At 44.2% G+C, this 23,943-nt stretch overlaps 1 protein-coding gene across 2 annotated transcripts in view; it reads right to left on the reverse strand.

Annotated features, from left to right (window-relative positions):
* smg1 (SMG1 nonsense mediated mRNA decay associated PI3K related kinase) overlaps positions 1-22,250 on the reverse strand; it is a 173,947-nt gene extending 151,697 nt beyond the window's left edge. Inside the window, exon 1 of one of the 2 annotated variants that reach the window (XM_072560185.1) lies at positions 21,957-22,250. In XM_072560185.1, coding sequence (XP_072416286.1) covers positions 21,957-22,021 — 65 coding nt within the window. In that variant the 5' untranslated portion in view covers positions 22,022-22,250. The remainder of the gene's footprint in view (positions 1-21,956) is intronic. The other variant, XM_072560184.1, reaches the window with a different exon arrangement.
* Between the last annotated feature and the right edge of the window lie 1,693 nt (positions 22,251-23,943).

The following is a 23,943-nucleotide window of genomic DNA, read 5'->3' on the forward strand; positions in this document are numbered from 1 at the left end:
AGACCCAGACTAATGCACCTAACACTACAGGCAATTTAACATGACCAATTCACCTGACCTGCATAGCTTTGGACTGTGGGAGGAAACCGGAGCACCCGGAGGAAACCCATGCAGACACGGGGAGAATGTGCAAACTCCACACAGACAGTTGCCCGAGGGTGGAATCAAACCTGAGTCCCTGGTGCTGAGGCAGCAGTGCTAACCACTGAGCCACCGTGCCGCCCTCTGAGGCTATTTTCCCTGGTGTGTTGAATGCTAAGGACAACCTTGTAAAGGTTTATAAAATCATGAGAGGGCATGGATAGGATAAATAGACAAGGTCTTTTCCCTGGGGTGGGGGAGTCTAGAACTGGAGGGCATAGCTTTAGGGTGAGGCAGGAAAGATTTAAAAGAGACCTAAGGGACAGCAGTTTCATACAGAGGGTGGTGTGTGTATGGAATGAGCTGCCAGAGGAAGTGGTGGAGGCTGATACAATCACAACATTCAAGAGGCATTTGGATGGGTATATGAATAGGAAGGGTTTGGAGGGATATGGGCCAAGTGCTGGCAAATGGGACCAGATTAGGTTAGGCTATCTGGTCAGCATCGATGAGTTGGACCAAAGGGTCTGTTTCAGAGATGCACATCTCTATGACTCTATGATTGATGGTCCCTGAAGTCATCAATTGAAGGCCAAGTCAGGTCACTCACTAAGGTATTGTTTACTACAGCAAAGTTGCAACTGCTCCCCAACACGTCTTGCGTTGTTCAAGACTATCAACACAGTGGAAGGTTCATAGGTAAGCCTCAATAATCACATTTTTGGTTTTAAAAAATACACTGAGCTCAAAAAAAAGTAAAAACTCTAAAAATGTGCTCATAAACTTGGCAAACAACTACAGGTTATCATTATGCTTGACTTGATGCATCTTAAATCCTTTGCTAAAACTTCCTTAAGGGAAAAAATGTGATATTCAAAATAAAAAAATAACTTTCAACATGTAAGAGTATGTTATGACACCCACAGCACAGGTAGGACTTGAACAGTCATTCTGGCTGAAAGGTAGGATCACTACCATTACACCACAAGACCGCCAAAAATATTCAAATTTAAAAAACACACCAGTCAAATTCTTCTACCCTTCAATTTTCGTTCCACTATTTTTCAAATTACAAAACTGTAGACATCTAGCTTCCAAATTGAATAAGATACTAGCAAACAGATTGCAGTAGTCCAAGGCAGCAGTTCATCATCTTCTCAACAATAACTGGGGATAGGCGATAAAAAGGTGGCGTGGCCAGCAACACTCAGCCAATTGATGATAAAAACAACTACCAACTGTCAGAAACATTATTTGTTCAAAACCCATATGCTCTCCATGTACAACAGGTCATGTTCAACTTTGTTAAAATCACTTCATTATCAGGATTGTTAACTTTACCATTCATGTGCACTGACACGTGTGACTGGTTACTGCCATTACAGTACACTAACAAGAATCCAGTAAACTCCAGCGGTGATGAAGTTATGGTAATCACTTATTTCACAACTCAATTTTGTTACTTAAAGAAATGCATAAAGATAATTTTTTTTGTCTTGTCTTAATGTCACATTATTATTTTGCTTGCATTCTTAATGTTCAGCTTCTTGTTTTTAAAAACATTACAAGTCTAATAGTTGCCATGGAGATGGATTCATTCTATGTTCATACATTCTAGATAACATCCATTCAGAGCATTCCACGACAATGTTAAAAAAAACATTCCTGGGCAATTGAAATTTCTTAGGAGAGTCAGTAGTGCTTTGTTTTTTCCTTAAAATGGAAGTTTCCCAACATAAGCCAAAATCAACTTGTAAATATACAATCTTCATAGAGATCTATTACAATAGAAGAAAAATCAATGCTAAATAAGCTCAGCATTTTGAACCAGAATATGTTTTTTAAGAATCTATTCAAATGTTAAAATTATCAGGCTCCACCAGAGAACAATCAAATTCCAAATTGATAATCTTCGTTAACTGAATTTGATCTAAATAATTGCGTGCTCCATTCCAAAAGTTAAAACCAGCAAAATGTGAACAGGATATGGTGACTTCTACTCCAACAAACTCACCCTTACCTATTGCCCACATCCATCCCTAAATGTAATCAGCTTCTCTTTTAGAAAAGGATTAAAAAAACACCTCACACTTATCCATATTGAACTTCATCTGCCACATTTTGGTCCATTCACCTACACTATCCATAGTCAATTGTACATTTCTTATTTCTTCATTGCAAGTAACAATCCCACTTTTTTTAGTAGCATGGAATAGATGGTGACATCTCGCAAAGTGTCCAGATTACAGAGGAGGAAGTGCTGGATGTCTTGAAAAGGGTAAAGGTGGATAAATGCTGAAAAATGTGTTGCTGGAAAAACGCAGGTCAGGCAGCATCCAAGGAGCAGGAGAATCGATGTTTTGGGCATAAGCTCTTCTTCAGGTGGATAAATCCCCAGGACCTGATCAGGTGTACCCGAGAACTCTGTGGGAAGCCAGAGAAGTGATTGCTGGGCCTCTTGATGAGATATTTGTATCATCAATAGTCACAGGTGAGGTGCCGGAAGACTGGAGGTTGGCTAACGTGGTGCCACTGTTTAAGAAGGGCGGTAAGGACAAGCCAGGGAACTATAGACCGGTGAGCCTGACATCAGTGGTGGGCAAGTTGTTGGAGGGAATCCTGAGAGATAGGATGTCCATGTATTTGGAAAGGCAAGGATTGATTAGGGATAGTCAACATGGCTTTGCACGTGGGAAATCATGTCTCAAACTTGATTGAGTGTTTTGAAGTAGTAACAAAGAGGATTGATGAGGGCAGAGCAGAAGATGTGATCTATATGGACTTCAGTAAGGCGTTCGACCAGGTTCCCCATGGGAGACTGATTAACAAGGTTAGATCTCATGGAATACAGGGAGAACTAGCCAGTTGGATACAGAACTGGCTCAAAGGTAGAAGACACAGGGTGGTGGTGGAGGGTTGTTTTTCAGATTGGAGGCCTCTGACCAGTGGAGTGCCACAAGGATCGGTGCTGGGTCCTCTACTTTTTGTCATTTACATAAATGATTCGGATGCGAGCATAAGAGGTACAATTAATAAGTTTGCAGATGACACCAAAATTGGATGTGTAGTGAACAGCGAAGAGGGTTACCTCAGATTACAACAGGATTTGGACCAGATGGGCCAATGGGCTGAGAAGTGGCAGATGGAGTTTAATTCAGATAAATCTGAGGTGCTGCATTTTGGGAAAGCAAATCTTAGCAGGACTTATACACTTAATGGTAAGATCCTGGGGACTGTTGCTGAACAAAGAGACCTTGGAGTGCAGGTTCATAGCTCCTTGAAAGTGGAGTCAAAGGTAGATAGGATGGTGAAGGCGGCATTTGGTATGCTTTCCTTTATTAGTTCAGAGTATTGAGTACAGGAGTTGGGAGGTCATGTTGCGTACAGGACATTGGTTAGGCCACTGTTGGAATATTGCGTGCAATTCTGGTCTCCTTCCTATTGGAAAGATGTTGTGAAACTTGAAAGGGTTCAAGAAAAGACTTACAAGAATGTTGCCAGGGTTGGAGGATTTGAGCTACAGGAAAAGGCTGAACAGGCTGGGGCTGTTTTCCCTAGAGCGTCGGAGGCTGAGGGGTGACCTTATAAAGGTTTACAAAATTATGAGGGGCATGGATAGGATAAATAGACAAAGTCTTTTCCCTGGGGTCAGGGAGTCCAGAACTAGAGGGCATAGGTTTAGGGTGAGAGGGGAAAGATATAAAAGAGATCAACTTTTCACACAGAGGGTGGCACGTGTATGGAATGAGCTGCCAGAAGAAGTGGTGGAGGCTGGTACAATTGCAACATTTGAGAGGCATTTGGATGGGTATATGAATAGGAAGGGTTTGGAGGGATATGGACGGGTGCTGGCAGGTGGGACTAGATTGGGTTGGGATATCTGGTCGGCATGGACGGGTTGGACCGAAGGGTCTGTTTCCATGCTGTACAAATTTGGCTATAGCATCTTCCATCCTCACACCCAAGTCACTAACATTTTCTCTTCACTCATTTAGACATGGGTGTTGCGAGCTGGGCTAGCATTTATTGCCCATGCCTAGTTGCTCCTGGAAAAGGTGGTGGAGAGCTGCCTCCCTGAACCACTGCAGTTCACAAGCCATAGGTAGACACAATGCTGTTGGGAAGGAACTCTAGGATTTTGACCCAGTGACAGTGAAAGAATGGCTTGGGGAGGAACTTGCAGATGGTGATGCTCCCATATATCTGCCGCATTGTCCTTCCAGATGAAAGTGGTCATGGGTTTGCAAGGTACTGTCTAAGGATATTTGGCAAATGTCTGCAGTGCATCTTGCAGAAATACAAACTGCTACTGAGCACTGGCAGTAAAGGGGGTGGATGCGGTGCCAATCAAGTTGGCTTTGTTTTGGATGGTGTAAAATTTGCATTGTTAGAACTGCACTAATTCAGGCAAATGGGGATTATTCCATTTCACTCCTGACTCGTGTATTATAGATTGTGAACAGGTTTTGGGGAGTTACTTGCTGCAATACTCCTAGCCTCTGACCTGCTCTTGTAGTCGTTGTATCTAATCTGGCAAATCCAGTTAGAGTTTCTGGTTAATGGTAACTCCCAGGATGCTGATATTGGGGTTAAATCCCCACTAGATGACTAGGGAGTGGTAGTTAGATTGTCTCTTATTGGAGATGATCATTGCTTGGCATTTGTGCACCACAAAATGTTACTTGCCACTCTGACAGTCCAAGGCCTCCTAATAGTCCTAGAATCGTTGAAGAAAGGATTGCGAAGATGATTCAGGAGAAGAGTGACAGTAATAGGGTGATTGTTATGGGAGACTTTAACTTTCCTGATATTGATTGGGAAAGCTATAGCTCAAGTTCGTTAGATGGGTCAGTGTTTGTGCAATGTGTGCAGGAGAGTTTCCTGACACAATATGTAGATAAGCCAACAAGAGGTGAGGCCATACTGGATTTGGTTCTGGGTAACGAACCAGGCCAGGTATTAGAACTAGAGGTAGGTGAGCACTTTGGGGACAGTGACCACAATTCGGTGATTTTTACTCTAGTGATGGAGAGGGATAAGTGTGTACTACAGGGCAAGAGTTATAGCTGGGGGCAGGGAAATTATGATGCGTTGAGGCATGACTTAGGATGTGTGGATTGGAAAAGTAGATTCCAAGGCAAGAGCGTAATTGATATGTGGAACTTGTTCAAGGAGCAACTATTGAGTGTCCTTGATAAGTACGTACCTATCAGGCAGGGAGGAAAGGGTCGTGTGAAGGAGCCGTGGTTTAATAAGGAGTTGGAATCCCTTGTTAAATGGAAGAGGGCGGCCTTTGTAAAGATGAGGCGTGAAGGTTCAATAGGGGCGATTGAGAGTTATAAGGTAGCCCGGAAGGACCTGAAGAGAGAGCTAAGAGCAGCAAGGAGGGGACATGAAAGGTCCTTAGTTGGTAGGATTAGGGAAAACCCTAAGGCTTTCTATAGGTATGTTAGGAATAAAAGAATGACTAGGGAAGGAATAGGTCCAATCAAGGATAGTAATGGGAAGTTGCGTGTGGAGGCTGAAGAGATTGGGGAGGCGCTGAATGAATACTTTTCGTCAGTATTCACTCAGGAACAGGACATTGTTGTCGATATGAATACTGAGGCACGAATAAGTAGAATGGATGGCTTTGAGATATGTAGAGAAGAGGTGTTGGAAATTCTGGCAAGGGTGAAAATAGATAAGTCCCCTGGGCCTGATGGCATTTATCCTAGGATTCTCTGGGAAGCAAGGGAGGAGATTGCAGAGCCATTGGCCTTGATTTTTGTGTCCTCTTTGTCTACAGGAGTAGTGCCAGAGGACTGGAGGCTAGCAAACGTGGTTCCCTTGTTCAAGAAGGGGAGTAGGGATAATCCTAGTAACTATAGGCCAGTGAGTCTCACTTCTGTTGTGGGCAAAGTCTTAGAGAGAATTATAAGGGATAGGATTTATGCACATCTGGATAAGAATGATGTGATCAAGGATAGTCAGCATGGTTTTGTGAAGGGCAGGTCGTGCCTCACAAACCTTATTGAATTCTTTGAGAAGGTGACGAAGGAGGTAGATGAGGGGAAAGCGGTAGATGTAGTATATATGGATTTTAGTAAGGCGTTTGATAAGGTCCCCCATGGTAGGCTACTGCAGAAAATACAGAGATATGGCATTGAGGGTGAGTTGGAGGTTTGGATTAGGAATTGGCTCTCTGGAAGAAGACAGAGGGTAGTAGTTGATGGCAAAGGTTCATCTTGGAGTGCCGTCACTAGTGGTGTTCCGCAAGGATCTGTTTTGGGACCATTGCTGTTTGTCATTTTTATAAATGACCTGGAGGAAGGGTTAGAAGGTTGGGTGAGCAAGTTTGCGGATGATACGAAAGTCGGAGGAGTTGTAGACAGTGAGGAAGGATATGGCAGGTTACAGCGGGATATAGAGAAGCTGCAGAGCTGGGCAGAAAGGTGGCAAATGGAGTTCAATGTAGCTAAGTGTGAAGTGATTCACTTTGGTAAGAGTAATAAAAAGATGGATTACTGGGCTAATGGTAGACTACTTGGTAGTGTGGAAGAGCAGAGGGATCTTGGTGTCCATGTACACAGATCTCTGAAAGTTGCCACCCAGGTAAATAGTGCAGTGAAGAAGGCATATGGCGTACTGGCTTTTATTGGTAGAGGAATTGAGTTCCGGAGTCCTGAGGTCATGCTGCAGTTGTATAAGACTCTGGTGCGGCCGCTTCTGGAATATTGTGTGCAGTTTTGGTCGCCATACTATAGGAAGGATGTGGAGGCACTGGAACGGGTGCAGAGGAGGTTTACCAGGATGTTGCCTGGTATGGTAGGAAGATCCTATGAGGAAAGGCTGAGGCACTTGGGGTTGTTTTCTTTGGAGAAAAGAAGGTTTAGGGGTGATTTGATAGAGGTGTACAAGATGATTAGGGGGTTAGATAGGGTTGACAGTGAGAACCTTTTTCCGCGTATGGAGTCAGCTATTACAAGGGGGCATAGCTTTAAATTAAGGGGGGGTAGATATAGGACTGATGTTAGGGGTAGGTTCTTCACTCAGCGAGTCGTAAGATCATGGAATGCCCTGCCAGTAGCAGTAGTGGACTCTCCCTCTTTATGGGTATTTAAGCGGGCATTGGATAGGTATATGGAGGATAGTGGGTTAGTGTAGGTTAGGTGGGCTTTGATCGGCGCAACATCGAGGGCCGAAGGGCCTGTACTGCGCTGTATTGTTCTATATTGTCCCAGATGAGGACTGCTTCAATACCGGAGGTATCACAAATATCGACAAATATAAATAGCCAGGGCCTGAGCTCTGTGGCACCGTACTAGTTACATCTTGCCAACCAAAAATAAAGGACCTATTTATCCTGTCAGTCAGCTAATCTAATAAACTACCCCATAATCCATTGTGGCTAGCTTGTGTATTCAGCTTTCGCATGGCCCCTTATCAAATTCCATCTACAAGTCTAGGTAAACATTGATAGGATTTCCATTATCTAAACTGCTTGTTTTATCTTCAAAGAAGTCTACCAGATTAGTCAAACATGACTTAGCCTTCACAACATATGCTGACTCTGATGGATTGCATTTTGACTTTCCCAATGCACTCTTATTACTTCCTTAAGTGAAGTGAGTCCAATATGGCACTTTTTCAGAATAGTCAGAAGAGCTAAAGAAACTTTCACTCTTTCTCCACACATGCTGCCAAACCTACTAATGTTAGCATGATCTGCAGCATTTTTTTTCTTACAAGCAGCTTGAAAGCTTTCAGGTCTAAGCAGCTCTCTTAATGAGCACCCAACCTTCCACCTTCAACCTTTATTCCCTACACCATTAACACACAGTAACAGCAACCTACATTCTTTGCAAGATGCATTTCAGCAACTTAAACCTCCTTCAACAACACCTTCCAAACCTCTAAACTGAAGTATCTAGAGCAACAGGTGCAGCAGACACATGGGTACCTCACCACCTGCAAGTTTTTCGACAAGCCATACCATTGTGACTTGGAACCAAATTAATATTCTTTAACCATCAATAGGTCAAAATCCAGGAACTCCCCTACCTAACAGCACTGTGGCAGTACCTACAACAGATGAACTGCAGTGGTTCAAAAGACAGCTCATCACTACTTTTTCAATGATAATTAAGGATGGACAATAAATATGTACTTTCTGCAGAAAGAAAAGAAATTGGATAAATATTTTTGACTAAAGTTAACTTCGCACATGAAAAAGTAAAGGAAACTACATTCTGTATTGAAGAACTTTATGAAGCATTCAAGGATTAATATAAAATTTACTCTAATATCTGTGGCACACATGTCCAGCAGTCTATTAATAACCTTAGATCATGAAGAACCTTGCCTAAAATTCCAGAGAAATATCAGCTTAATTGCAATCTAAAGTTCAGAAGTTTGTTATTTGATCTTAACTTAATATCCTCTTGAAAAGTTCACTAACCACTGATGTGCTGGAAAGCAGGGTCTGTGGACATAAAACACTTGAGCTATCTTGATTCTGAAGTGACAAACCTGCAACTGAATTTGAATAATTTCAGTTCATTATTAATATAATAGTGGCTTAGAAACGAACAGGTGAAAATTATTGGACACGATTAGAAAGCTTGGATAAATAATGGAGTTGAAACAATCATCCAACTGTGAAATATTAGTCAGCAACACCACTTCTGTTGATTTTAAAATAATCTTTCCTTCCGGGAACAAACTATGCAGAATTGTCCACCTGTCACAAGTTCAATTTTTTTTAAAAAACTCAGTATTTTGCATTACTCTCTGCCATTCCGAAAAATAGAATATTTCATTAGAAAAACTGGTACTAACCAGAACTAGAAAGGAGAAGTGCTGATGTTTGCTCTGCCCACTATTGTTTAACATGGCTGTGGTCTTTCACCTGGGTTGCTCGTGACTATTATATTTGTCATATTGAGGAAAACAAATCCAATGGTCAGCATTAAAATCCCATTGAAATACAAGAGCTATGGCGAACAAAAGGCTCAAAGGCTGGGTGAGCAAAGATCAAAATCTGTTTTGCTTCTGAATAGATCTAATTACAAGCAAATAGAAAGATGACCAAAATGTTCTTTAAAAGTAAATATCTCAAGTTTTAGAACTGTCAAATTTCAAGAATGCATACCGAAGGTAAAACAAATTCACACAGTAGAACACAAGTTGATAAGCAAATTTCAAAACTACACCTGTGCATATTCTTTATGCTTTTTCTGCAATATCACAACTACATCTCATGTATAAGCATGAATATTTTAACTTTAAAAAATAGAAAATCAAAGAACAAGAAAGCTTCAATGAACAAAAAAAAGAATTTGTTGGTAAAGTTCAGCAGGTCTGGCAGCATCTGTGAAGAGAAATCAAAGTTAATGCTTTGGGTCGGGTGACCTTTCCTCAGAACCGAAAGGCCAACTCTGATTTCTTTTCACAGATGCTACCTCACCTGCTGAGCTTTTCCAGTAACTTGTTTTGATTTCTGATTTACAGTATCCACAGTTCTTTCAGCTTTTATAAAGCTTCAATGAAATGGTCTTATATCCACCACTACAAATAATCTAAACTGAACCATGCCTCTGCTGCCAGCCGGAGATGAAGGACATATTTAATGGTCCGTGGTTGGAGAAGGAATTAGGAGATAGTGAGAACTGTAGATGCTGTAGAGTCAGATTCAATAAAGCATGGCGCTGAGGAAAGCACAGCAAGTCAGGCAGCATCTGAGCAGCAAGAGAGTCCACAATTTGGGCATAACCCTTCATCAGGACATTCACAGCTTCTGCGCTTTTCCAGTACCGCACTTTATCGAATTGGAAAAGAAATTGACAGCAGCTTGTGATCAGACTGCAAGAAAATAGCAAGAACAATTCTTTGTTTTTCAACTGACTTTATTTTTACGCAACAAACAATACACGTTTATTGAGACTGCCCATAACCGCCTCTAAACTGGAATTCTGTAGCTGCACCAGCTCCAGCTTTTATTCCTACATCCAGGAGAGCAGCCCATCTAAAAGTGTATCCATCAGCTTCACTGCAAAAATGGTCCTCACTAGACCTTTGGGCCTTTGCCTGGCAGTCTCAGGACAAGGCTGCCAACATAGCAGGAACACTTTCAGGAGGAAGGTAGTCATGGAGACATTGGATGCCCTTGTTTGTCAAGCACCAGGAGAAGATACATCAAACAAAGTGAAATTGAGATTATGTTAGGAGCAAAAATTGCATGACATTCATTATATGCAAGTTAGGACCATTTTTGTTTGCCAGTTTTGGTGCATTCACATCCTTCTTAGCCATCATTACTCCCTCGAAGAGCAGCTCACAGATAGCAATATGATTCTTCTTATTGAAACAGCACCTTAAGCTCGAATAATGGGGTTGAGTCCGCTTTGGAGCAGTGAAGGGACCCACAACCCTGACACTCCTACAACAAAGCCAACATAACCATAATAGTGACCACAGCAATGGGAGACCGAGGATGTGGCACATTGATAATATTATATAGATCAGGCTCATTACTTTCAGCACGTGCACATTATCCCACATTTATGTAACATCCTTAATTGACAAACACAAATTCTGAATTTTTGCCAAAGGGGAGAACAACCGAAAACTTGGCCAAAAAGATGGACTTTATGAAGGGCATTGAAGAAAGGGATGTGTAGAGACAAGAACTATTTCTACGGTGTGAAGTTGGGTAACTTGGTACAAAGCACAGTTGCTAACAATTACATGTAAAAGGATGGAGGCAAAGGAGCAGTGAATTATCAAGGTGCAGTTCTGAAGCAGAGTCGAAAAGCATGGTGCTGGAAAAACACAGCAGGTCAGGCAGCATCCGAGGACAGGACAGTCGACTTTACAGACACAAGCCCTCCATCAGGAATGAAAGGCTTATGCCCGAAAATTCAACTCTCCTGCTCCTCGGATCTTGCCTGACTGGCTGTGCGTTTCCAGCAACACACCTTTCAATTCCGACTCTCCAGCATCTACAGTCCTCACTTTCTCAGTTTTGAAGCAGATCAGAGATAGCAAGGAAAGGGCATTGAAAGAAAAACCAAGAGTTAGATCTTTCAAATTTGGAGGATTGGGGTAGAAAAGCCCACACAAGTCTGTTCTCATCCAATCTGGTCTGAATTAATACCTGAGACTTAATGGAATAAGGGAAAAAATGATGGATATATTCGTTAATTGGGACTGAAGTGGTTGCATAAATATGGGAAGCTAGTCATCAGTGGAATGCAAACACTGAAGTAACCTTGTACATAAAAGTGTGGACTTGATTCTGTTTAAGGATTAGTGGTGCTGGAAGAGCAGAGCAGTTCAGGCAGCATCCAAGGAGCTTCGAAATTGATGTTTTGGGCAAAAGCCCTTCATCAGGAATAAAGGCAGCGAGCCTGAAGCGTGGAGAGATAAGCTAGAGGAGGGTGGGGGTGGGGAGAGAGTAGCATAGAGTACAATGGGTGAGTGGGGGAGGGGATGAAGGTGATAGGTCAGGGAGGAGAGGGTGGAGTGGATAGGTGGAAAAGGAGATAGGCAGGACAAGTCCAGACAAGTCATGGGGACAGTGCTGAGCTGGAAGTTTAGAACTAGGGTGAGGTGGGGGAAGGGGAAATGAGGAAACTGTTGAAGTCCACATTGATGCCCTGGGGTTGAAATGTTCCGAGGCGGAAGATAAGGCGTTTTTCCTCCAGGCGTCTGGTGGTGAGGGAGCGGCAGTGAAGGAGGCCCAGGACCTCCATGTCCTCAGCAGAGTGGGAGGGGGAGTTGAAATGTTGGGCCACAGGGCGGTGTGGTTGATTGGTGCGGGTGTCCCGGAGCTGTTCCCTAAAGCGCTCTGCTAGGAGACGCCCAGTTTCCCCAATGTAGAGGAGACCACATCAGGAGCAACGGATACAATAAATGATATTAGTGGATGTGCAGGTAATTTTTGATGGATGTGGAAGGCTCCTTTAGGGCCTTGGATAGAGGTGAGGGAGGAGTGTGGGCGCAGGTTTTACAGTTCCTGCGGTGACAGGGGAAAGTGCCAGGATGGGAGGGTGGGTTGTAGGGGGGTGTGGACCTGACCAGGTAGTCACGAAGGGAACGGTCTTTGCGGAAGGCGGAAAGGGGTGGGAGGGAAATATAGCCCTGGTGGTGGGGGCTTTTTGGAGGTAGCGAAAATGTCGGTGGATGATTTGGTTTATGCGAAGGTTGGTAGGGTGGAAGGTGAGCACCGGGGCGTTCTGTCCTTGTTACGGTTGGAGGGGTGGGGTCAGAGGGCGGAGGTGTGGGATGTGGATGAGATGCGTTGGAGGGCATCTTTAACCAGGTGGGAAGGGAAGTTGCGGTCTCTAAAGAAGGAGGCCATCTGGTGTGTTCTGTGGTGGAACTGGTCCTCCTGGGAGCAGATCCGGCGGAGGCAGAGGAATTGGGAATACGGGATGGCATTTTTGCAAAAGGTAGGGTGGGAAGAGGTGTAATCCAGGTAGCTGTGGAAGTCGGTGGATTTGTAAAAAATGTCAGTGTCAAGTCGGTCGTCATTAATGGAGATGGAGAGGTCCAGGAAGGGGAGGGAGGCGTCAGAGATGGTAAATTTAAAGGTCAGGGTGGAATGTGTTGGTGAAGTTGATGAATTGCTCAACCACCTCGCGGGAGCACGAGATAGCGCCAATTCAGTCATCAATGTAGCGGAGGAAGAGGTGGGGAGTGGTGCCTGTGTAATTACAGAAGATCAACTGCTCTACGTAGCCAACAAAGGGACAGGCATAGCTTCGGCCCATACTTGTGCCCATGGCTACCCCTTTGGTCTGAAGGAAGTGGGAGGATTCAAAGGAGAAATTGTTAAGGGTGAGGACCAGTTCAGCCAAACGAATGAGTGTGTCGGTGGAAGGGTACTGTTGGGGATGTCTGGAGAGGAAAAAATGGAGGGCTTGGAGGCCCTGGTCATGGCGGATGGAGGTGTAGAGGGATTGGATATCCATGGTGAAGATGAGGCGTTGATATAATTACCTATTGCAGTATAATAACAGCAAGCACAGAACTGATGGGTGATGGAAAAATGACAAATTATGGAGGGCAGATAAAGAGAAGCCAAATGAGGGCAACATAAGAATCACAGAAACAAATTACTACAGGTGCTGGAATTTGTAGTGAAAAGAACAAACGCTGGAGATCACAGTGGGTCAGAGAGAACTCTGACGAAGGGTATCTAGATAAAAATTGCAGAGTCTAGAGGTCACAAAGGCTGAACAAATGTTTCAACAACTAATGGTTGGCAGGGGCAGATATTAATAATGAAAAAGGTGGAGGTATGGGGCCTGTATCATGGAAGTATTGGGCATGGGGTTCAATCCCACCATTACAGAAGATGGAATCTAAAATGAATAAACCATATACAGGTATATATAGAATGTAAAGCTAGTCTCTATGATCAACTCTCATTTTTAAAAAATCTAGTTCGCCAACATGCTTATGGAAGGGAATCTACCACTCTTACTACATGACACAGGACCCACAGAAACTTGGTAATGCAACAGAGATCTAAACCAGCCAAGCAACCCTTTCAATGACAATTTGGAAGGGGCAACAATTACTGGCCTTGCCAGCAAATTCAACATTCTATTAAATCGTTCTTTTTAAAAAAAACAAAAATGACTGGGAACAGTCTGATGTAAACAGAGAAAATGGTAGATGAGTAAAGTCAGCAGTAAGGGTGTGGAATTTGGGATGGGAACCAAGATTAGTGGCATCAGTCAATCTACCAACATTCCAGAAACAACAATGAAGACTTGCATTCCAGAACTTGCTGCTCTCCTAGCCCAGCTCTTCCTGTACAGCTACTATACTGGCATCAACCTGACAAGGTGGAAAATTGCTCTTGTATGTCCTTCACATAAGGCTCAGAATACATTACGTTCCATCAGTAATCATCTCAATCATCAGTGATGGAAGGTGTCATCAAGCAGCCCAGCAACTCCCAGTTTGGGTTCTGCCAGGGCCCTTCAGCTCCTGACCCCATTCCAGCCTTGGTACAAACATGGACAAAAGAGCTCAATTCCAAAGGGGAGGGGAGAGCGACAGCATTCAATCAAGTGCGGCATTAAGGAGCCCTAGAAAAACTGTAATCAATGGGAATCTGGGGTGGGGGGGGGTTAAAACTTTCTGCTGGTTGGAGTCATACCTGGTACGTGGGAGGATGGTCGTGGTCACTGAAAGTCAGTCATGTCAACTCCAGGATCTTTCTGCAGATGTTCCACAGAGTAATGTCCGAGGCCCAATCAACTTTAGCTGCTTCATCAATGAGCTTCCCTCGAAAAGGTCAGACGTATAGATGTTTGCCAATGATTGCAGACAATGTTCAGCCCCATTTGTGACTCCTCAGACAGTGAAGCAATCAAATGCAACAAGACCAAGACAAGATCCAGATGGAAAGGAGACAAGTAATATGCATGCCATGCAAATGCCAAATAATGACTGACTATCTCCAATATTAGACAATCTAAGCACAGCCCCAAGGCATAGGATGGCAATATTCTCCACTATTAATATCCTGGGGGTTACCATTGACCAGAAACTCAACTGAACTCACCACATATACACTGGCTACAAGAGCAGGTTACAGCACAGGAACACTGTAGCAAGCGACTCACTTCCTGACTTCTAAAAGCATGCCCACCATCGACAAGGCATAATTTAAGGGTATGATGGAAGAATCCCCACGTGCTTGGATGGGTGCAGCTCTAACACAGGTCTGACACCATCCAAACAGCCTGCTTGATTGGCACTACATCCACTCCCATCATCACCAATTGTGAGTAGCAGCAGCACATACTATGTACAAGATACACTGCAGAAATTCAAAGATCCTCAGACAGCACCTTCCAAACCCATAACCACTGCCATCCAGAAGGACAAGGCAGATTCATGGGAACCTCACTGTCTGCAATTTCCCTCCAAGCCACTCCCCATCCTGACTTGGAAACATACAAAGGTCAAGATCCTGTAATTCCCTACTAAAGGGTATTGTGGGTCTACCTACAGCACATGTACTGTGGCTCTTCAAGAAGGCAGCTCACCCCCACCACCTTCTCAAGGGGCAACAAGGAACAGATTACAAATGCTGTCCAGCAAGCACCACCCACATCCCACAAGTGAATAAAAACCGAAGTAGTGTGCAGTCCACCATACTGAATGATGGACGCTGCAGTTGACTACATCAAAATCAACGAAAATGAATTGCAAAACTATCAGTTATGACTTTGACATTTTCCAAGTAGTGATATAAAAGATGAAATTTTAGAACTTGTCACCATCTCAGGGTGTCAAAGTCAATAAAGTATAGTCACTTTAGTAATGCAGCAGCCAAACCGCATGCAGCAAAGAAACAAATAGCAGTGAACGAAGTGATTTGATCTGTTCTGGGTGTTAGTTAGCCAGGACACTGTGCTCTAGTGAAATGGGATGTTTTACACACACACACACACACACACAAAGGTTTTAACTCCAAAATTAAAAGGCAACTGCCAACATTTCCTCAATAGCTCATAGAGTGCTAACCTAGATTATGGGCCAAATTAAAAGTGGAAGCAAAAATTAGGTCTCAATCTGAGAGGCAAGAACACACTGTAATTCTCTTTCTTTGCTGCGCACCCCAAGTCACAAACTGGTCCCCCCCACCCCCCAGCTCCAATATCTCCCCTCACTCCTGTATAGATATGCTGATTGTGACCTGTCTTACACCCTTTCCTATCTGGGCCACAAAAGCACCATGACTGAGTGGGACAGGTGGTGGAATGTATAACTAGACAGTGAGACTTCAGTAAATTGCCATGTGTCATCACATACAAGCCAAGTTCCAGTCACACTGGAACCATGCTGTTAACGTAATCATCCACAAGATCACACATGGTAAGGACTTTGCTTAGAACTGAGTGGGTAATATGGAGGCAAACATGGAGAGAAGTGCATTTATCTACTGGCACACTGATCTCAAATGCTGTCAGCACCCAAGAGTGGATTTGATACACAAACATACAAACTAAGGGAAGGAATAGGCCATTCAGCCTCTCAAGTTAGTTTTGCCACTTGACAATTTGATTTTTAAAAATTCATTTATTCACTGGATGAGGACATCGCTGGCTAGGCAGCATTGAGTGATCTTTCCTGATGAAGGGCTTATGCCCAAAACATCAATTCTCCTGCTCCTCAGATGCTGCCTGACCTGCTGTGCTTTTCCAGTACCACACTCTTGACTCTGATATCCAGTATCTGCAATCATCATTTTCGCCTAGGCAGCCTTTATTGCCCATCCCTAATTGCCCACCGTGCAGTTAAGAGTCAACCCACATTACTGTGGGTCTGGAATCAAATGTAGGCTACATCAGATAAGGATGCCAGTTTCCTTCCCTAAAAGGATATTAGTGAACCAGATGGGTTTTTCCAATAATCAACTATGGTTATAATGGTCATCATTAGACTCTGAATTTCAGATTTTTATTGTTGTTTTAATTGAATTCAAATTCCACCATCTGTCGTGGCAGGATTCAAACCCAGGTCCCCAGAACGTTATCTAGGTTATCAGTCCAGCAATAAGACCACTAGACCATTGCTCCCCTTGCCTCAGGTTTGTCTACCCTGCACACACTCACCCCTCTCCCAATCAAGAATCGCTCTTCAATGCTATGTTCAGTGTGCCAGGCAACACCGCCCTCAGAATTGTACACACCAACAATCCTTAAAAAAAGATCTCACCTCCATTTCCTATGAGTAGTCTTATTTGCATTCCCTAGTGCATCCTAAAACAGGGAGACATTCTTTCGGCATCCACCCACTCAAATCCCCTCAGGATCCTAGGAGAAGTGGGGATGAAAAGAGGTAACTGAAGAATGCAGAGCAATGAACTGCAGTCAGCCATAGGACGGCTTATAGTTCATCCACAGAATCACTTCAGGCAAGGGAGTTGGAATCAAAGAGTCAGAGGCAGGCAAGGAGATACAAGCATGTGAATAACTTTCAGAGCCTGCTCAGGAAAAGCTAATTAAGTATTTCTCCAGACAAACAAATCTAGTAGCCAAGGATCTGAGCAGTGGTGATGGGCACAGAATCCAGGAAAAGGCAACAGAACAAAGCCAGCAGAACAGGTACAATAGAGATGATCCCAAAAATAGTTTCATAGAAAGCAGCAATTGGCCAGCATGGACGGGTTGGACTGAAGGGTCTGTTTCCATGCTGTACATCTCTATGATTCGAGAACTAAAACCCACAAATCAGCAGATCCTCACAAATGAACGAGTGAAGGGCATACTGGCTCTGGAGTGAATCCCAAGGAGGTTCACAAGAATGATTCTAGGAATGAAACGCTTAACACGAGAAACATTTGAGGACTCTGGGTCGATCCTTGATGGAGTTTAGAAGGGTGAGAGTCAGTCTCATTGAAACTTAAGAGTACTGGAAGTCCTGGGTACAGTGGTCATTGGGAAGCTTAGCCTTAGAGTACAGGGAAAATTCTTTAATGAAGAGGAGAAACATCTTCAGCCAAACAGTGATGAATCTTTGGCATTCATTGCCACAGAAAGTTGTGCAGGCCAGGTCACTGAGTACATTTAAGACAGATCCCTGATTGTTAATGGGATCAGAGGTTGCAGAAGAGTGGGATTGAGAAACCTAGCAGAAATGATTGAATGTTGGAGCAGACTCAATGGGCCAAATGGCCTAATTTCTGCTCCTACATCTTATGGAGGGGCCAAGAGTAAAGGCAGAGTAACAAGACACAGGAGACCAACCAACTTGAAAGACATTGTCAGAGTAGGCAATTAAAGGGTCGGCGTGGAGACAAAACCCCATCTTCACAGTATGCATACTGCCACACATCACAACAGGGGCTATCACAGTGCTAAATGAATTAGACTGAACAGATCAACCAACTCAAGACAAGGCATCTACAAGGCTCAGTTGGCCATTAGCAGAACTTTACTCCAATACATTCTGCGTCCTCATGGCGTAGCAAATCCCCCGAGTCTACCATTACCACCAAATCAGGGATCAACCTTAGCTCAATGAAGAGTGCAGGAAAGCACGTAAGGAGTAGCACCAAGCATATCTAAAACTAAGGTGTCAATCTGGAGGATACAAAACAGGACTTGTGCTGAATAGCATAAGCAACCAGCAGACAAGGTTAAGTGATTCCATAACCAATGAATCAGGTTTAAGTTCTGCAGGCCTGCTGCATCCAGTTGTGAATGATGGAGGATAATTAAGAGAATTCAATGCTGGAGGTTTCATAAATATCCCTATTAATAATTGTGGACTCCAGTGCAAAAAAGACACTTCAGCCAGAAGTGCCCAGTGGATGATCCATCGTAGCCTCCTCCATTGGTCCCCCGGATCATGGATACCAGTCTCATCCCTGAGCCCAGGCTATGAAATGATGTTGACATTGTCTTAAATTCTTTTTTACTATTATCATGAATGCTTCGTTTGGGTTCCACCAGAGCAATTCAGCTCCTGACTCCATCACAGCCTTGTTTTAAACATGGACAAGAGATCTGAGAATATAATAGCCCTTGACATCAAGGCTGCATTTGAACAGGTCTGGCATCAAGGAGCCCTAACAAAACTGCAATCAATCAATGGGAATCTGGAAAATCTTTCCTTTGGTTGAAGTCATACCTGGCATACAGGAATCTCATTGTGATTGTTGGAAGTGAGTCATCTTGGTTCCAGGTATATGTGCAGGAACGCTTAAGAGTAGTGCCCAAGGCTGCTTCATCAATGACCTTCCCTCCATCATAACATTAGAGGTAGGGATACTCAAAATTCCTAAGATATTAAAACAGTTCAGGTCCAAATACAGCAAGATCTGATCAATATTCAAGCTTGATTACTGCATATTGTCAAGTGACATACACGCCACACAAGTGCCAAATAATGACCACCTCCAAAAAGAGAATCTAACCATCTCCTCCTAATGTTTAGTGGCATCACCATCACCATCCTGGAGGTTACCACTGACCAGGAAGTGTACTGGACTAGCCACATAAACACTGGCTACAAAAGCAGATCAGAGGCTCGAAATACTGTGATAAGTAACATCTCCTGACTCCCCAAAATCTGTTCAACATCTACAAGGCAAAACTCCATCATACTCCTGAGTTAGAATGAGTATTTGCCACTTGCCTGGATGGGTGCAGCACCAATAACACTCAGGAATTTATCATCGAAGACAAATCAGCCCACTAACTTGGCAACATATCCACAAAGATCCACTTCCTCCATCATGAACACTTAGTGGCGGCATGTGTAAAATCTACAAGATGCACTGCAGTTAATCACAAAGGCTTCTTAGACAGTTCCTTCCAAAACAGTCAAACACTACCATCTAAATAAGGGTAGCAGATACGTGGGGACATCACCTGTAAGCTTCTCTCCAAGTCACAATCCTGATTTGGAAATATGTTACCATTGTTTGTGTTGTTGAGTTAAAATCCTGGAACTGTAACAGCAATGACTTTTAGTGATTCACTACCACCTTCTCAAAGGCAACTAGGAATGGGCAAAATAGCTGGGCCAACCAGTGACTTCTGCATCCCATGAGTGAAGAAAAGAGGGAAATAATTATACAGTCAAATGCTGAGCTTCGATATTCCTGTGAACTATGCAGTAATTTACTCCTCAGATGTCTCACTGCAACTTCTTCCACATATTTTTAGCTTCACACATAAGGACCCACAATCAACTTCTGTATTCTTCCCAAAAGGTAACAATATAAAGGAAGTGCATTATATTAAAACAACTCGTTTCAAGCTACCAAAATGATCATTAATGGGCAATTATTGAAAGAAAAATAATAATTAAAATAGTCTTGTCCCAGCCTGTGGAATTAAGAGTATGTGCATTTTATGGCACTAACTCTCAAAGGAAGTACAGTGATGACAGGCTTATACTAAACAAACCAATCAGCACTCAAAACATTCAGGCAAGAAACTGCTTTCACATCGAACAGAAATAGACTTGATAAGTACAAGCTTAGCTTTTAATTAAAAATCCCTAAAACTAGAAGAAAGCAGATTTGGAATTTAATAACATTGTGTTTCTGAAAATCCATGCCCAGGATAAGAATGCAAAGAACAGCAAAGGTCACAGTAATGAAAATCAAAATATGACAACTTAGCTGACATAATATCTTCATAATGGGACATTTATCAAAAGTTATAGTTTAATCAAATACTGTCTCTTGCACAAAATAGCTTTCACATCTCAACATTCCTACTTTAGCCTGTTAAAATGTAGGTAGAAGCTTGTGCATGAGTTAGAGTCATAGAGGAACCCAACCCTTCAGTCTAACTCGTACATGCTGATCAGATTTCCTAAATTAATTGAGTCCTATTTGGCCCATATCCCTCTAAACCCTTTCTATTCATGCACCCATCCAGATGCCCTTTAAATGTTGTAATTGTACCAACCTCCACCACTTCCTCTGACAAGTCATTTCATACACACACCATCCCCACGTCAAAATGTCCCTTAGGTCCTTTTTAAATCTTAAAAATGGTTATAACCCAAATATCATTTCAGTTTTCCATTTATTTTCTCCTGTTCAATCTTGTCACACCCTTTGTTATTTTCCTTTCTCCTGTACTTGCTTAAAACAGGTTATATTTTAAACTTTTCCCAGTTGTGCTAAAAGTCAAAACATTAATGGTTTATATTGATAGATGCTGCCAAACATATTTACTATTTCCAGCATCAGTAATATTTTGATTTTGTAAAAATCCAAATGTGCCAGGACTTTCCACTTTATGAAGTGCAAACAACTTAGTTCATTATGGCTTGGAAATCCCCATAAATTCTGCAACAAAAAACTGTTTCAGTACCTATACCATGCAAAACCAAACTGACAAAACAGCTAGCTTTACAAAGATTAAACTCGAATTAAATATCAACTATAATATTCAGTTTTCAGGTAAGAAAGTACAACAAACTTCATTGAGCACAAGATGATATCATGGAGAAACTGAACAAATTGAAACACCAAAACTTAAAGCTATAAAACAAAAATCGAGGTAATGCAAGCATTGGGTAACATATAGAAAAAAGTACTGGTATGCCTCATATTAAGTGAAGAAATGATCAAATTCATTAAAACGAAACCAATCTTCCCTCTCTCAACCCCTTCCGTTGACTAGAATGTCGATGGACAAGAGCTGTCAATTATTTTAACTATTTTGATTTTCACTGGTCCCCTGGGTGTTGATGCTTCATTTTATTGCCGTTGGTGCGATCCCACCTTCCCCACCCACCCCCCCAACCCTTGACCAGCTGCCGGGATTATTGTATTTGACAGGGACTAGGCCCTGGCTGCAGCCTGGGACTCACGTGGGGAAGCAGGCCGAGAAAGGGCGGGGGTGTTGGGAGGGTGGGAGAACGGCGCCGTTGGGCGGTAAAGGCCGGGACGGGGAGATGGGGGAGGGAGCGGAAAAACAATGCGGGGGAGGAGGGGGGGGGTAGTTGGGAAAATGAGGGCGAGGGGAGGACAGGGAGGTGTGGAGGGAAACGTAAAGGGGAAGGGAGGAGTGAGGGGGTGTATTTTGGAGGGAGGGTGGAGTATTGGATGAAGCTTGTTGGGGGAGGGAGACAGGGGACTTGTGGGGAAACAGAAGCTTATATAGAGAGAGGAGCGGATTGCGGGGAGAAAGAGAGACGGGGTTGGGGTTTGGGGGGGGGTATGGAGGGTTGGGGGGGTGGGGGGGTGGGGAGGTGGGGGTGGGGGGGGTGGGGAGGTGGGGGTGGGGGGGGTGGGGAGGTAGGTGGGGGGGGGGTGGGGAGGTAGGTGGGGGGGGTGGGGAGGTAGGTGGGGGGGTATCGGAAAGCGCGCTAGGCCGCCTCCCTCCCCTCACCCTCACCTTGGGTCCCAGTCATTCCAGCGCTGCCGCTTGTTCACCCGAGCGCTCAGGGCTCTGTGGCTCATTCCCTTCGCCACAACATGTCCCCCGCCTGGGGAAGAAGCCGCTCCTCCTCCTCCTCTCCGTCTCTCGGTGGGCGGGTGTGTGTGTGTCTCACTCTGGGCCCGGGCCTGCGGAGCTGCGCGGCCAAGGGCGGCTGGGGCTGTCTGAGTCACCGCGAACCCCCTCCTCCGGCCGCGCGGATTTCCGTTCCGTTCGGATCAAGGTTCCGGGGGGAGGGGGGGGAGGAAGCAGGAGGGAGGGAGAGAAAAACCGCCCGCCGGAAGTGACGACACCGACCTGGAGAGCCTGAGGCTAACGGGGGGACTGTTGGGGCGCTGGTGGGTGGGGCTATTGGAGGCGGGGCCAGTGGGGACGGTTGGGCGGGGCTAATGGGGCGATGTGGGGGAGGGGCCAGTGGAAAACACTTGGGGCGCTGGTGGGTGGGGCTATTTGGGGGCGGGGCCAGTGGGGACTGGGCGGGGCTAATGGGGCGATGTGGAGGAGGGGCCAGTGGGGTGGGGCTATTGGGGGCAGGGCTGTAGAAGGGAGAATATGATGGGGGAGGGGCTGATGCCAGAAGGGGTATTGGGGGGGAGCGGAGATGGGGAGAGGGAACTACATGGAAGGAGGGGGTGAGCAGTGATGGGACTAGAGGAACATGCAATCGATGGTGGGGGTGCAGCTTATGGGAAGGCCTTCCTAACAAGAGGGATTGAGTATAGAAGCAAAGAGGTTCTTCTGCAGCTGTACAGGGCCCTGGTGAGACCACATCTGGAGTATTCTGTGCAGTTCTGGTCTCCAACTTTGTGGAAGGACATTCTGGCTATTGAGAAAGTGCAGCTTAGGTTCACGAGGTCAATTCCTGGAATAGCGGGACTGTCTTATGTTGAAAGATTGGAGCGACTGGGCTTGTAGATCCTTGAGTTTAGAAGACTGAGAGGGGATCTGATTGAGACATATAAGATTGTTAAAAGATTGGAGGCAGGAAACATGTTTCCGCTGATGGGTGAGTCCCGAACCAGAGGACACAGCTTAAAAATAAGGGGTCGGCCATTTAGGACAGAGATGAGGAGAAACTTCTTCACCCAGAGAGTGGTGGCTGTGTGGAATGCTTTGCCCCAGAGGGCAGTGGAGGCCCAATCTCTGGATTAATTTAAGAAAGAGTTGGATAGAGCTCTCAAGGATAGTGGAATCAAAGGTTATGGAGATAAGGCAGGATTGAGGATGATCAGCCATGATCATAATGAATGGTGGTGCAGGTTCGGAGGGCAGAATGGCCTACTCCTGCACCTAATGTCTATTGATGTAAATGTGGGGAAAGATGGGGATGATAGGGAGATGCTGTGGTGATGCGGGTTGGGGGAGTGTATGGGATAATGGGGTGTTGTAGGTGTGGGGTGTAGGGGTAATGACATGGGAGGCATGTGACTTTACTCCCAGAATTAATTTCAATATATCCATAATTGGCCAGAATCCGTAAGGTGCCAAAGAACCTCTCTACATACTCACACTCTCATTCCTCCATCTGTCCAGCTTCTGGTGTTGTCCAGCAGTCCAGTCCTTCTCCAATCTGGCCTATATTTCTTTATTGATGCTTCACCTTTTGTCACCAACAACAGACTCTTGGCTGTCCTCCCCAGGGTTCACACTTTCTCAAATTGTGCATCTTCACTGCAGCTAAAAGAAACATAAGGTATTAAGAGTCGCCCATTCATCTTTTGGTCTATTGAAGGTCTGGCCAAGTATTGTCCACTTGATGCCCTCAGTTCAACTCTACTGGGCAATGGAAGGTGGGTGAAAGTGGAATTTTTATTTACAATTTTATTGTGGGTAAGAAAGGGGATGCATTGTGATGGGCAGGATGTCTTGTGCAAACTGGGGACACACTTGCATGAAGTAATCTTGTTGTTCCACTCCACCTAGTCTCCAATATCTCCCTCCTTTC

The sequence above is a fragment of the Chiloscyllium punctatum genome, chromosome 40 (assembly GCF_047496795.1).
Source record: "Chiloscyllium punctatum isolate Juve2018m chromosome 40, sChiPun1.3, whole genome shotgun sequence".
In the NCBI taxonomy this organism is placed as follows: Eukaryota; Metazoa; Chordata; class Chondrichthyes; order Orectolobiformes; family Hemiscylliidae; genus Chiloscyllium; species Chiloscyllium punctatum.